This window comes from Alexandromys fortis, unplaced genomic scaffold, assembly GCF_014885135.2.
Source record: "Alexandromys fortis isolate MF-2015 unplaced genomic scaffold, M_Fortis_MF-2015_v1.1 scaffold_3, whole genome shotgun sequence".
In the NCBI taxonomy this organism is placed as follows: domain Eukaryota; kingdom Metazoa; phylum Chordata; class Mammalia; order Rodentia; family Cricetidae; genus Alexandromys; species Alexandromys fortis.
In genome coordinates, this window is record NW_026067909.1 from 12,136,566 (window position 1) to 12,152,518 (window position 15,953).

At 50.9% G+C, this 15,953-nt stretch overlaps 1 protein-coding gene across 5 annotated transcripts in view; it reads left to right on the forward strand.

Annotated features, from left to right (window-relative positions):
- Positions 1-15,953, forward strand: part of Shank2 (SH3 and multiple ankyrin repeat domains 2) — a 434,250-nt gene that overhangs the window by 88,972 nt on the left and 329,325 nt on the right. For all 5 annotated transcript variants that reach the window (XM_050137009.1, XM_050137013.1, XM_050137010.1 and 2 more), the window contains exons 7-9: positions 312-463; positions 1,615-1,782; positions 13,408-13,524. In XM_050137009.1, coding sequence (XP_049992966.1) covers positions 312-463; positions 1,615-1,782; positions 13,408-13,524 — 437 coding nt within the window. The remainder of the gene's footprint in view (positions 1-311; positions 464-1,614; positions 1,783-13,407; positions 13,525-15,953) is intronic.

The following is a 15,953-nucleotide window of genomic DNA, read 5'->3' on the forward strand; positions in this document are numbered from 1 at the left end:
TGTGAGGGATATGTAAAGACGGTGCCCAGGCTTCTGTCCTCAGTGAGCATGGCAGGGCTCTCCAGGGTTCATGGCACCAAGGCCTGCGCTGTGGAGACCCTGCTGCTACTGTTTGGATTTGCGTGTGATCCCACGTGCCCGTCATGGCCATGGGTTGTCTGAGTCCTCCAGACTGTGTGGACTCTCGGGGGCCGTAGGCTCACGGAAGGAGCTGCTCGTGTTTGAGGACCCTCGTGTGGCTGAGCACTCAGGGGGGCTTGGCCTCCTTCTCTGGGTGTTTGTTCTGAAGCCTTTGTGTTTGGTTCCCTCAGAGACGCCCCTGACCCTGGCTGCCCAGCTCAGTGACTCCATGGAGGTCATCAAAGTTCTCAGAAATGGGGGTGCACATTTGGACTTCCGTGCCAGGGATGGGATGACCGCCCTTCACAAGGCTGCCCGGATGAGGAACCAGGTTGCTCTGAAGGTATGTCATGAACCTGTCTTGTGTGGGCAACAGATTCCTTTACCTGGTTCCCCTGAGCTGTCTTTTCTCCCCAGGAACCATGTTCCCTGTGCCCACTTCTGTCCCCACTGGAGCTCAGAAGGACAGTTGAGTGTCAGGTGCTCCTGCCCCCTCTGTAATGTAGCTGCTTCTAGAACTCAGTGCCTTAAGCCAGCTTGTCCCCTCTACTCCACGGAAAGGCTCATGTTTCTAACAAATGAGTTGGTGCTAAACCTTATTGCTGTCCCTCAGAGGAGACCTCAACCCATGAGTAATACGACAGCCTTGATGTCCCCTGCATTGCATCTCCAGAGGCAGGCAGCTGTGGCCGGCCACATCTTCTCCTGAATTTTCACGTATGCTCTACACCCATCTTCCCCGTGGCTACCTCCCCACCCTGTTTTCCCACACCCCATGTTTCCTTCATGCCTGTCTTCCTTGCTGTCCATTTTCTCCACTCCATCTTCCCAATGCCCATCTTTTTGCCTCTGCCGGAGGCATTCACCCCGTCTTCCTTTCTTCCTTCCCCCCACATCTTTGCCCCTTGCCCTGTCTAGCAGAGCATGCAGCCTTGTCCAGAGAGAATGTGGCTCCAGCCTGCTTTCCACCAGAGCCCAGCGAGGAAGCCAAGTCCCCTGGCTGCAGACTGATCTGAGATGGAAGCTTTCCTCTCATTTCTTTGATCCTAACTTCACCTCAGCTCTGCCTTCCTACAGGCTTCTGAGAAGCCCACATCTTCCTGACCCTACTCCAGAGGCTCTCTACCCCTTGACTCACTGGGGTTCCACTGTCCTGTGTGTTATTCCAAATGCTGTGGCTCTCTTTAGTAAATGCAATCTTGATGGCTCTCCACAGCTGTCTCCTGGGATGCCGGGCTCTAGGCACCAGGAGGACCCTGTTGAGACATGGCAGTTACACACTGTCTCTCCTCCAGGTGCAGACCGTTCCCGCATCCCTGAGTATCACCTGTCACTTCCAGTCAGCAGTTAGGACTCTCCAGTTCTGTGTGTGTCAGGGGGAACATCAGGTATCCAGGCGCGATATGTCAGCTTGGTCCATGGGAACGTGATCCATGGGTGTCTTCAATTTGTTCCATGCATGAGACCAGTGATGACTTTCAACTCTATTCCTAGACCCTCCTGGAGCTCGGCGCCTCCCCAGACTACAAGGACAGCTATGGACTCACACCGTTGTATCACACGGCCATTGTGGGTGGTGACCCTTACTGCTGCGAGCTCCTTCTCCATGAGCATGCCTCTGTGTGCTGCAAGGACGAGAACGGCTGGCATGAGATCCACCAGGTATGGCTGTGCCTCTGCTCGCCAGAGCCACTGCTGAGCTCCCCTCCCTGCGATGCCAGACCCAGACCACAGAGCAACCGAGTGTCAGGCCCCTTCTGGTATCTTGGATGATCCACCCCAAGGTCCTGAAAAGTTTATATTAGTCATCAGCATTTATGTGCTGACACATTTATCTAGAGACGGCCATTTCCCACTTCCACGAGAAACTAGGTTTTCGTGTGAGGCTGCTGTGTGTCTACAGCAAGTCACCTAGAGTGGGGAAGGGGCTAAGAGTGTGCATCCCTCCTCATGGTCTATGAGCTCTTTAGGCCCTGATACCCTAGGAACGTGGCAAAGAAGGTTCCAGGTAACCCAGGACGAGGTCTGATTTCCTCGAGCAAGGCATGAGGTTTTCAGACATTACCTTGTAACCGTGAGGCTGAGCATGGGACAACTGTGACCTGTCACTGTGGGGCTAGAAGGTGTGACTCTCATGACCCTAGCAAGAAACAAAATCCACCTGATGGTTCTAGAAGGGCAGCCTCTCGTGAGCCAGGTGCAGGAAGAAATGGTCCAAGTTCTCTAAAGCTGGGGTTTATAGCCTGAACTCAAGGCTTTTTATCTGATTGGAGGAAGGGTCTGGGCAGGCAGGCAGGCAGGCAGGCAGGCAGGCAGGCTGGTCAAGGGAGGGAGCCTGGGATAGTCTCACTTGGTTTTGATTGGTTGTCTACCATGGTTCCTCCATCAGTCTGTTGATGCCTGTGCCACCTTTCACACTTGCCCCTCCTGGAAGGAGTGGTTGCATGCCCACCCAGAGCTGTTCAGGGCCTAGGGCTGCCGACTGTAGCAGAGAGGAAAGTGGGTCCTGCAGGACCTGCCCGCATCTGGCCTGTCTCCTGTGGATGTGGAGCCCCACATCCTGGAAAAGGTCCTGTGCCTTCATGGGTTGAGTGGAACTCTTTGATACTGCTGCTGGAACCTCAAGCCCACACTGGGTGGGGACCTCAGAGCAGCAAATATAATGACTGTCTTGTTCATGTGCCTGATATGAGACTGGCTGCTAGCCCTGTGCTTACTTTATGAAGGATGGACTCTCTCCATGACAGACGGCTGGGACGTGGTACCAGATGCTGATAGAATTGCTCTGGCAGTGTGCTATAAGATGGGATGGGGGTTAACCAGTAGATTTTAAGCATGGAGGCGACCCTCCACGTGAGCTGGAGACTGTTCATCAGCGCAGGCTCATTTGTGGGAAGTCTGAAGTACCTAGAAAAACCCAGCTCCACCCCAGATGCCGTTCCGGCTCCAGCTGCAGCACCAGCCCCCCACCAAGCTTCCACCTTCCCTGCAGACCTCACCGACTGCCCCGTCACTATGGAAACCAACTCTATAAAACATGATTTCAGGTATTTAAATTCTCTCTGTGTTCCTCCATATATACATTTCCAAGTACAATTATCTCTCAGGAACGTCAGGGGTCACATCCCAGGATTTCCGAGATGCCCCAAACCCTTCTGTGACACAGTGTGGCATTTACACATAACATACACATCCCTCCAAGCATGTTCAGCCGTCTCAAGGTGATTCTTGATATTTTCAGTTTTGGTCTTCCTGAGACAAGGTTTCAATCCCTGGCCTAAGGTATCCTGGAACTCACTGCATAGTTCAAGCTGTCCTCGAACTTTAGGCAATCCTCCTGCCTCGGTTTCCCAGGGCTAGGATTACAGGCATGATTTATAATAACCTGGATGATGTGAGTTCTCTGAGAACAGTGGTTCTACCATGTTTAGGGACAAGAAGAGAAGGAAGTGCATGTATGTTTTATACATATGCTAATTTTCCTCAAGTATTTCTATCCATGGCCAGAGAATCCATAGGTGACAGAGCTCACAGATATGGAGAACAGACTGTGTACATACATGTGCACCCTAGTAGTTCGGTCTCTTAGGAGAACCCTGACTTTTACAGCCCTGAGAAGTAGTGTAGGCACTTGTCCACCTGCTCCCCCCTTTCCTCTCAATTCCTACTGCTTCTCCTCTATTCCCTGGGCTAGGGTGATGGGCAGCCTTAAGCTGGGTGCTCAGTCTCGTCCCTCTTGAGCCCTTCCGCAGTGCTGGGCAAGGCTGGCGGTAGCTTCCCGCCCAGCTGTCTCCCTGGACTGGCCCCCACCCGTGCACGTTGCCTGCTTGTTTGTCTCTACAGTACTGCGGGAGCCTCGTGGGGCTCCTGGCTTGCCCTCCCTCACCACTGACTGGGGATTCCATTGCACCTCAGGTGCCTGCCCACCTATTGTTCACACAGCCATGAATGTTTCTGGCAGAGCATCCGTGACTCCTGTCACCCACTCAGTGTCCTGACGCCTGGATCCAGGTGTGAACAGAGACTCCCTGATACATGAGGGAAGCTGGCCAGGACAGACATATTTTAAAAGTCACATAACTAAACACGTGCACACATGCCCCACTCCCACGCACGCGTGTGCACATGTAGGGTATAGGGATGTGTACTCTGTGTCCCCATGTGATAGTACTTCCCGGTCTCGTACCATCACCAGCAGGCACTTGTGTCCTGGAGCAGGGGATGGGTGGCAGTGGCACCTCTGCCTAGCACACTTACGGCGTCTTTACCATCTCCTCCCTGCTTCTCCCACCCTTTGTCCAGCCTTCTTGCCCCTCCCCCCACCAGGTCAGCCACTCTTCACAGTCCAGTGACATCACACTTACATGCCTGGCCTTTCATTTATACCATGTGACTCTGGACAGCCCTTGGCTGTGGGCCCCTGACCGTTGCTGGTTTCTGGGCCCCGCAGATGGCAAGTTCCATCCTGGGTCTGGATCGAGAGTTTTGTTGTTTTATTACCACCCAGACTTTTCAGTACTTCAGTCCCTCAACCCCCATACCGTGGTGCTCTTGAATCCTGCCTGAATCCTATTACCTTTTCTCAGCTCAGCTCCAGGGTTTGGACTGCCCCCTAGTGGTCAGTTTCTGAGTAGCCTGGGAAAGCTATGTTCTATGGAAGAACCAGAATTGACATTTCTACCTGGCTTTTTTGTCTCTTTTAACTGTAGGCTGCTGTGTCTGTTAAACAGGGTGACAACTGACTGACCCTGTGCAGACATGGCAGGAGTAGGAGACAGAGCCAACACCTCCTAGGTTATGCTCCTAGCCACAGTTCACACTTACCCAGCCAAACGCTGCCCTAGCCACAGTTCACACTTACCCAGCCAAATGCTGCCCTAGCCACAGTTCACACTTAACCAGCCAAACACTGCTCTAGCCACAGTTCACACTTACCCAGCCAAACTTGCCTTCTTTGTATATCCTCAAGGCAACTCCAGAAAACTGCTTCCTGTTCCTATCAACATGTGAATTAGCAGGCTCAGAGAGGGTTAGTAACTTGGCTAAGGTCACAGAGCAAGCAGTTGGCTGAACTAAGTACATCCCTGCCTTGCCTTATTCCGCTAGCTTCTCCATCTCCCTTTCAGACCTCTCGAGCAGAAACCATTCTGAATACAACAGTGTTTGGGAGGAAGAAAGTGCACAGGGCGGGTGGGTTTTGTCGGGATCTACCTGGACTAATTCTGGACCTCATGAAGAAGCCCAGAGCGCCAGGTTTCTGGGCTCAGGATTTGAAGCTGGTTCCTCTGTGAGTAGCACCACTGTCAATTGCAGCATCCTGGCGTGTAGACATCTGCTTTCTCCTGCTGGCCCTGGAGCCACCTCCTGGTGCACACATGGCAAGTGCCTGGCCAGCTCCCTGGGGGTCTGAGCATCTCTCGTCTGTCTGTTCCGAAGCCAGTGCCTTATGCCTGAAATGGCTAGAGCTCTTGTTCAAATCACATCTGCAAACACCTTTTCAAAAACATTTGTTTTATTTAAATTTTAAATACACATACACTCTACACACACACACCACACCCTACACACACTCCACATACACACACCACACACCACACTCACCACTTCACACACTCCACACACACACACACACACACACACCCTCATTAAAGAAACTAAACCAAATCCATTCCTACTGCTCATGGGTGTCAGGTGGGACCTGAGAGTTTTCAGTTCTTTTTTTCCCCACTCCCTCCCTCAGTACAGGTACAGCCACCGTGCAGCCTGCAGTGTGCAGGGTCCAATCCAGGCAAGATGGTCAGGGAGAAGACAGGTGCTCAGCCAAGAGGCCAGCTCCTAATGGCTCTTTCCAACTCCCGCTTACTCGCATACCCTATGAGTGTGTCCGCACCATGAGTGTGGGATCCTCTCCTCATACTGTCCCTGGAGTGAGTTTTGCTCAGTGTGGGCAGCCGGGAATAGAAACTCATGCTTCCTAGGTGGCCTGGGCAGGGGCTCTGTGTCCTCAGAAAGTCACAGAACTCTTAAGGCAGCCAAATGCAAGAGACTCCATGAGACATTTTCTACAATGCCTGTATGCCATTAGTGAGGTACCCATACATGTTACCCTCCCCACATGACCTCATGTGGATGTCCTCTGTGTGTCTGTGTCTTGGCCAGCTCCCCCCTTTTTAGATTTACATATTGTATTTTATGTGTATCAGTGTTTTGCCTGCATGTTTTATGTGTATGTATGTGTGTATATGTATATGTGTGTATGTGTATGCATGCATATGTGTGCATATGTGTATGTGTGTATTATGTATGTGTGTATGTATGTGCATCATGTGCATGCACTGCCTGTGGAGGCCAGAAGTGGGTCAGAAGTGAGTGTTGGTGCTAGGTCCCCTGGAACTAGAGTTACTGATGCTTGTGAGCCACTATGTTAATGTTAGGAACCAAACCCTGGTCCTCTGGAGGAGCAGCCAATGCTCTTAATCACTGAGGCATCTGGCCCCATTGGCCAGTCTTTGAAGGATTTCTGGTTGTGGCATAGGGCCCACACTAGTAGCCTCATTCTTTCTTATTACCTTCCTTAGAGACCCATCTCTAAACCCTGGCTAGGACTCTGCTGGTCACTGTTCAGCCCCTACTGCTGTGTCAGCGTGGAGATTTATCACAAATGTCCAGCAGGTGGCAGTGCCGTGCTTGAAGGGAGGCACACTGTTTCCTTATGCCAAATCCGCTGGTTGACAGGTGGCAGGGTGGGCTGCTGGGCACAGCTGGGGTGAACCCAGTGCTTTGAGTGGGGGTCCTTATTCTAAATACTCATGCCCAGTCCTCCCCAGAGGTGCTTGAAGCAGTAAATTTGGGTGTGTCCCCAAGAACACATTTTTCTGAAAGTTGGGAAGTGGGAAAACTGGAGAGTCTGAGGCAGCGTAATGTCCTGATTTTGGTTTGCTCTCTGATCTCCATCCTCTTGGAAGCTGTGTCCAGTGGACCCTGCACAGGACAGAGTCTGGCTTCCACCCTCTGGTAACATTTAGTTTCTCTGCATGAAGGGAACACCTCTCTTGTTTTAGAACTGTCTACTGGGTGTTTGCAAACTTAGGTATCCACTCAGCTACAGGCAGACGCCTGTATGCTTCACTTCAGACCACGCATGGTTCTTACCCGCTGTCCCAGCAGTGTCCTTGATGGCCAGCGGGTTCGTCCTGAGTCTACACTGGACCCTGTTGGTGTGAAAACCTGTGTGCCCTCTGGTCCCTTTGCCCTCCTGGGGTTCCTTCAGGGGAAGTTGCTTTCTAGATTATGCCGGGTCCTGAGGAAACCCAGGTGTGCATTTGACAGGACTGGCACCACGCTGCTGCCGCTGTGCTCCTGACACTGTGTCCTGTGAGGTGGCACCCTGGTGAGCTCCAGACATCCGCCATTGCTGCTCCTTCCCTGCTGTAATGAACTCATCATGGGGGTGATCCCTGAGACCACCAGTTCATGAACAACCTTACCTGCATCTCTGGTTTTGACATTGCTCGTCAGTATTATTGCCCTTGCCCTGTAGAGTCTCCCCTCCATTTTGCCTCTGCTTGGGTACACACCAGACAGGAAAGCTATGTTTGTTTCCTTTTTTATTTATAGCAAAGTAGACTCATAGGTTTCTCTTTTCTGGCAGCTATTCTTGGATAACACCTGGTGTTGGGATCTGTCTGGACCCGTGGCTGCCCCCTTGAAATGGATCTGAACATTGTTTAGTTGTTCTTATTATTGCTGTGACAAATGCCTGGCAGAGCAGTTTAAGGACAGGAAGGTTTATTTGGCTCAGAGTGTGAGGGCACACACAGTCCATCATGGCAGGGAAGGCATGGCGGCAGGTGTGTCAGGCAGCTGGTCACCGCACAGCCCCGTGGGGAAGGAGGGAGATGAACACCAGTGCACAGCTCACTTTTTCTTTTTATTCAGTCTGGAACCCCAAGCCGTGGGATGGCGCCACTCACATTTATGCCTCAATGAACCTAATGTAGAAACTCCCTCACAGACCTATCCAGAGGGCTGTTTCCATAGTGATAATAAACACCAGCAAGTCAGCAGTCAGTGTAAAGTATCACAGGCCTGTTTCTATCCTTCTTTTTGGACACACAATTACCTCGGGTTGTTTTGTGATAGTTTCCCTGGGGAGACACGTCACAAACATCTATTGACCCTGACTGGTACGGACAGTGACAGACCAAAATAAGGATGTCACTGAAGTCTAACTTAGCAAATCAGTAGTTTATTGGTTCCTTATAGGAGTATGGGTGAGAGATCAGTTACATGGCCAGGGATGACCCAGAGGCAGCTATGTCACCAAAGCCCTCCCAATCATGAGTAATGGCTCCTGAAAGCTGGGACCCTGGAGCTCCCTGCACAGCTTGCAAGCAGTTTGACAGGGCTGCTCTTCCAGGCAGCCCTGCTGGGTTAAGAGCATCTCAGAAATCCTGACAGCTTATATGACTTTAGAGAGAGACGGGTCTGTGCATTTGCTCAGTTTCAGAGACATCCTGAGAATTATGAATTGTTTGCTTCCTCCCCCTTAATGAACCTCCCTTTAGGATCTTCTGAGTCTTAAGGAGTTTCACCTCTGATAATGGATTGTTTCAACTCAGGAAATTACCACACAACACAGGCTCCTCCTCTCCTTTTCTTGCCTCAGACCATTTCTGCAAGACCTTACCTCTCTATAGTGCAGCATGGCTACTGGGCTACTGCTGGCAACACATCTTCCTTAGCCAGAGTTTGAGATGTGTGCATACTTGGGCATGTGTGTATTCTCTCTCTACTCCACCCTCCCCGTCCCCTTCTGGGACACAAGGATGCCACAATCTATGATGCTTAAATGTCTTACCAAAAATTGACAAAGTATAGTCAGGTATGGAGAGTCACAACTGTAATCCTAACATCTAGGAGACTGAGGCCAGAGACTGGCTTTGAGTTCCAAGTCATTCTGGGCTGCAGAGTAAGGCCTTGTCTGTCTTATTTATGTTTCTATTGCTGTGACAAAACCCCATGACTATGACATCTTATAAAAGAAAGGAGACAGAGACAGAGACCCACATTGGAGCACCGGACTGAAATCTCAAGGTCCAAATCAGGAGCAGATGGAGAGAGAACACGAGCAAGGAACTCAGGACCGCGAGGGGTGCACCCACACTCTGAGACAATGGGGATGTTCTATCAGGAACTCACCAAGGCCAGCTGGCCCGGGTCTGAAAAAACATGGGATAAAACCGGACTCGCTGAACATAGCGGACAATGAGGACTACTGAGAACTCAAGAACAATGGCAATGGGTTTTTGATCCTACTGCACGTACTGGCTTTGTGGGAGCCTAGGCAGTTTGGATGCTCACCTTACTAGACCTGGACGGAGGTGGGTGGTCCTTGGACTTTCCACAGGGCAGGGAACCCTGATGGCTCTTTGGGCTGACGAGGGAGGGGGATTTGATCGGGGGAGGGGGAGGGAAATGGGAGGCGGTGGCGGGGAGGAGGCAGAAATCTTTAATAAATAAATAAATTTAAAAAAAAAAGAAAGCCTTTAATTGGCTTACCATTTCAGAGGGCTAGAGTCCATGCTGGGCAGAGCAAAGGCGTGGCAGCAGTAGCAGCTGAGAGCTCACATCTGGATCTGTAAGCGGGAACAGAGAGGGGTGGGAAGAGACTGGGAATAGCATGAATCTTTTGAAAACTCAAAGCTTGCCTTGAGTGACATACCTCCTCCAACAAGGCCACACCTCCCAATCCTTCCCAAACACTTCCACCAACTGAGGGCCAAGCGTTCAAACATTCAAGCCTATGGGGGGCATTTTTATTCAAAACACCATATTGTCTCGAAGTAAAGTAATAGAAAGACACATTTTTGCCCCCTTCCCGAAACTCTGAATCACCCATATCATTTGTGACCCTACACCATGGACATGTTGCACTAATATTTGTTCTGCTCTTTTGTTTGGGAAACAATGATAAGAAGACTTCTGTGCACGTTCAGTCCAAATGTGGTATTTATCCCGAAAACTTTTTCTCTGTGGCTGATGGTCTCCTCAGCTTCAGAGGGCCAGCTTTCCCCACTTCCATCTTTATTTCTCTGTACGTCACAATTGTGCATTCATCCAGGTATGATGCTTATCTCTAATCTCAGAACGTGGAAAGGAGAGGCAAGAGAGTCACCACAAGTTTAAGCCAAGCCTGGTTTACATATAATGAGTTCCAGGCCAGCTAGTGTTATATAGTGAAACTCTAGTTCCCATCAATCAAAAAGAAAATTGCAGGTTTATGGTAACACCCCATACCAGGGTCTGGGGAGATGGCTCAAAAATTAGCACTGGCTGCCCTTCTCAAGGACCTGGATTCAGTTTCCAGCATCCACATAGTGGTTCCCAACTCCAGTCCCAGGAGGGCAGATGCCCTCTGCTGATCTCAGGTACTGCATGCATGTGGTACACACACACACACACACACACACACACACACACACATTCATACACATAAAGTTAATTAGTTAATCCCCATACCAAGCCAGCACCACAAGGGTTGTATTTTAGCTTCTCTTTTCAGCACAGAAAAATCAGCCTGAGTTCCTCACCTGTACACACCTTTGCTCAACTCTGGCTAGCAAAGGTGATGGAGAGGCTAGCAACGGTGATGGAGAGGCTAGCGATGGTGATGAAGAGGCTAGCGACGGTGATGGAGAGACTAGCAATGGTGATGGAGAGGCTAGCAAAGGTGACTCTTTAGTAAAGTGCCTGGCAGAATAGTGATCCTGAGGGTATTGGTATCTGTTCTATGTTTTTGTGTTTTTTTTCCCATGCATTTTCTGATTTTAATTGTCTCTAAACAGTAAGCATGCCAATGGATGAAACACACGAAGGGGGTCCTTGGGGACGCTCTCCCCAGACTGTCCATAAACAAAAACCTCTGCTTATTCTCCTAGTGTCCATCATATTTTGACCCTGGTTAAAATAGTGACAGCATCCTGAGCTGCAAACCTCCTGAATTCAGATTACCTGGGGGAGGGGGTAATGAGCCTGGATTAATTGCTCAGTGAGCCTGTAGTAACCGAGTCCTCTTTACTGACTAGAGAGCAATTAAATTAAGCTGCTACAAAATGCTGTCTCCGCAAAGCCTTCGAGGAGAGCTGATTAGCCAAATTGTGTCTTCAGTTTAAGGAGCAAAATTCCCAGCTCAAACTGGTTGAATCAAACAGGGGGACAAAAAAAATTAGGCTTTATTTTAATGTCTCTGAACAACCCCAAGAGCAGTGTAAAGGTAGTGTAGCTCAGAACAGTCCCAGCAGGGCCCTGTGGATTACTCTATGGGCTACCCTGGCTCATTGTCCCTCCCTCAGGTTCTTGCAGCTGTTCTCTTCTTTGCTCCCCTTGGAGTGCTAGCTCCAGCAGCTGTGAGTGCTGGCTCCAGCAGCTGTGAGTAAGTGCTAGCTCCTAAGTGCTAGCTCCAGCAGCTGTGAGTAAGTGCTAGCTCCTAAGTGCTAGCTCCAGCAGCTGTGAGTGCCAGCTCCAGCAGCTGTGAGTGCCAGCTCCAGCAGCTGTGAGTAAGTGCTAGCTCCTAAGTGCTAGCTCCAGCAGCTGTGAGTGCCAGCTCCAGCAGCTGTGAATGCCAGCTTCAGCAGCTGTGAATGCCAGCTCCAGCAACTATGAATGCCAGCTCCAGCAGCTGTGAGAGTGCTAGCTCCAGCTGTGAGTGCTAGCTCTAGCAGCTGTGAGTGCCAGCTCCAGGTGTAAGTGCCAGCTCCAGCAGCTGTGAGTGCCAGCTCCAGCAGCTGTGAGTGCCAGCTCCAGCAGCTGTAAAAAATGTTACTTTCCCTCAAGTCCTGACAGCTGTCCTGGCCTCCTGAGTCTGCTTGGGCTCAGAGCGGTTCCTCTCCAAGCCTTATCTGCAGTGATGGGGATGACAGCTGCATAGCTGTGTCCGACATCCTTCAGGATCAGGTGCACCTGGGCCATCTGAACCAACCAGAGCTGGGCAGGCAATTCCGGAGACGAAGAGGTGCTTGAGTGAAGTGGGGCCACCAGGCAGGCAGGCAGAGCAGCAGTATCTCCTGTCGGATCCATCTAGTCAACAGTGAGAGAGTGTCACAGGGGACATGGCACTATAAATGGATGTTTTTCGAGTGCTTTTAACAACCACTGTCTACTTCTCCCTGTCCTCTTTGCAGAGCGGCTCTTGCTCCCATTGACACTGCTGAGGTAAAGTGTACTCTGTACACTGATCAGACACAGTCTGTTGATCCAGGGCCAATATCACCATCCGCAATGACTTTGTCCTTGGTGTGGCATACCTTCCTCCCCCTGTGAAGTCACTGACTGGTGGAGGTGTCCAGTCACCTGTGCAGGGACCTCCCTGCCCCTTTGAACTAGGATGGGGTGCTGTGCCTATTTTGGGGGCCCAGTGTCGTGTGATTCTCGATGTTCTTGTCCTCTGTGACTTACACAAACCTGTGAGAGGGACACTAGTCCCACTAATGACAAGGGCATCCAAAACCTTGAAGGTGAAGGCCAAGCTAATGGAAGGTCTGGGACGCAGTCCAAGTGTGTTTGACCTCGTAGATACCTGGGCTATAATTACTGTGTCAACCCCTAGGAGGACTTGGAAGGGATGGATCACATGGTGGGCCTGCCCTACCTATGGAAGATTGGATCACATTCAAATGCAGCAAGAAGCTGTGCTTGCATGCGGAAGGACAAGTGCAGGCCTCCTTGCACACAACACAAGGCTAGGGCTCTTAGCATCTCCATGACCAGTAATGCAGAACTGAGCGTCTTGACCTCCATTTCAGAGAACTCAGCCCCCAAGTCAGCAAAAGACCCATTTGTCTGTTGGACAACGTGTCTTTCTGGATCTGTGTGGAAAGAACCATGAGGCCCCTTCCAGACCCCTTGCCTAAGAACAGAGTATAAGTTTCCAACTGGGCAAGGATTCCCTCTCTCTACCCTTAGCTAGGAGCCTGGGACCTTCCCAATCTTTGGTGTGCAGGGGTGTAATATCTGTGGGCCTCAGTCTATAGGAATGAGTGGAGTGAGGTCTGTCAGGGCCCTGCAATGCTTTTAAACAAATGGCAGGGTGCTGGGCAGAAGCTTGTGTCTTGAGCAACCCTAGGTGCCAAGTCTCACTCAACATCTGTGTCTCGGGCCCAGCCCACAGGGGCGATGGGGTCTCATGCAGCTTCTGTGTCTCAGGCCCAGCCCACAGGGGCACTGGGGTCTCTTTTTCAGGACTGACCAGCAGCAGCCACTGAGGTCTCACTTAGTTTCTTGTCTCAGGCCTGCAGGTACGGACATGTCCAGCATCTGGAACATCTGCTCTTCTATGGCGCGGACATGAGTGCACAGAACGCCTCAGGGAACACAGCCCTGCATATCTGTGCTCTCTACAATCAGGTCAGTGGAATGCTCATCCCTCATCCTAACCCCGGGGTGCACTGGTGGCTGGCCTGGGTGTCTCTGTAACCCTTTCCTGCTGCCTTAGTGGGAACCAGAGACTGGTGAAGCTGTGCGTAGCTCCAGGTCACATCCCAGATCTACAGTCAGCCCTGTGCAGTGCCAATGACCCGGGCTGCTTGTTGTTTGGGAGACACGGGAGGAGCTTGGGACCGCCTGTTTCCTTGGCTGAGTGCCAACTTTGCTTAGTCCAGAAGCTTGGCACTGGGTAACCCCCTCCTGTCTTCTTTTCACTTGTGGTTAAATATGCATAACAAACTCTCATGGACATTGTAGCCACACAATTCTTTGACAATAAGTGTATCCCCACCACCCATCTCCAGAACTTCTCATCCTCCCAGACTGAATCTCTGTCCCCAGGTGAAGCACGATTAATAAAAACTCAGGGTCAGAAATTGGGGTTCAACCGAAAGATCCAAAAAGCAAAAACATCCAGCCACTGGCTCTTACCTTGATCTCAATTTGAAAGGCAGGCAGTCCTGCCTCCGGGAATCTCAGGAGACTGTGTGCCTGAGAGCTGTTTCCTCCCATTTACAATCCTCTCCTAGGGCTGGGATTTAAGGCATTTGCACCACCATCATTAAAGGAATGCACCGCCCAGTTTCTATGGCAACTAGTGTGGCTACTGGGATTAAAGGTGTGTGTTACCATAATCCGGTCTGTAAGGTTAACTAGTGGGACCGTTTTACTCTCAGATCTTCAGGCAGTCTTTACTTCTTAAAATATAGTTGAAATGCCACTGCACTCAGGAACTACTGACCCCTGACCCCTCTCCAGCCCCCATTACCTCATTCTGCTTTCTGCTGGGTTTGAGGACTCAAGGGGCCTCCGAAGACTAAGATCCTGCAGGAGCTGGCCTTCCATACCCAGCTTCTTCCACTCAGCACTGTGTTCTCATGGTCCCTACCTGTGGTGACGAGGGACAGGTGCTCTTCCTTCCAAATCTTGTTCCCACACCACTGAGGGATGGGCACTTTTGCTCACCCTCTCTCCCATGGGTGGACACGTGGCTTGTTCTGCCTTTGGCTGTTGTCGTTTGTGTTGCCCTGAACCCAGGTGTGCAGACTCAGGTTCTAGCCTCAGCTTTCTTTGGTCTCCATGTGGACAAACTCATAAGCAGAACTCAAGGTACTGCACCCCTCCCCCAGTCCCCTATGTCACACTCTGGTGATGCGTTCTGGTGATGGTCCCTGATCTCTGAGAGAGAGAGAGAGAGATGCCTTGGTGGTTGGGACTTGGATCCTGGACCATGACTATCCTGAGGTCGATGTGGAGGAGAAATTAAGATGCATGTCCCACGGGAAGGCTGAAGATAGTGTTGCTCCGAAGGTGTGGGCAGACTGGAAGGTCAGCTTCAGCGAGTAGAGAGGGTATCAGTGTCCTTGGTGCTCAAGGTCAGGTTGACATAGCACAACCCTCTGAAGACTCCTACTTTCTTCTTTCCCTTCTCTGACTTCACAAAACCTGAAGGCTGAGGCTGGTGACCCGTAGACATGACCCAGACAGCCCAGCAGAGGGACTGGGGAAAGCCTCAAGCCTCTCCCTCTTTTAGGTTGGAGGGATCTCAGTGGCGAGGCTCTGCCGGACAACACTGGCGTCTAGCCTCTAGTTGCTCTTCCAATCTCGCAGCCATAATCCTATCCCATTTCTGGCAGTGACTCTGGATGACAACTCAAGCCTAAACCCACACCCAAGTTTGTTCTAGCCCCTAATGGCTGCTTCCAAGTCCACTCTTCTTCCAGCCATCTTCACCCTTGAAAACGACAAACCCTTCAAAACCGTATTCACATGGTCCCTCCCAGTCAATGCTTCTTTTGACCTTGTTGATTTTGTGGGTGCCTTGCTCTGCAAACCGTGATTAGGCAGGTGGCGTTGGTGTTTCAGCTGGAGTGTCTTGCAGTGGTTCTGACTTGCATGCAGAGTGCATTTACAGCGACAGCAACCCCCAGGTCCACTGCGGAGCTTGGCTGGGGGAACCCTTGCTAAGTGTGGGAATACTCAGCCGCCTTAGAAAACACATCATGAGGCTTAGCTGCTCTAGGAAAACATCTGCACCCACATCTGCTTTGTAATGATTGCCTGCGGTGGGAAAACACGGCTTAATTTCACTCAGTATATTTCAGGCATATTTTAATCACAAAGCATATAGGAAAGCACCGTTTTTGTCACTTAAAGTAATTGTGGTCTTTGAAAGGGAGGCTACAGGACTTTATTAGGCCCTGTGTTCTCAGCTGTATAGGAGATTGGTCCTGATGGGGTCCACTCCACAGACCCTAGAGCTGTCTCGATCCCTGGGAAGGTCTCCAGATGGCCATGACTCCCAGGAAAACCTTCCCTCTGCTCCATATACTGTCAGTTGGACTAGAGAT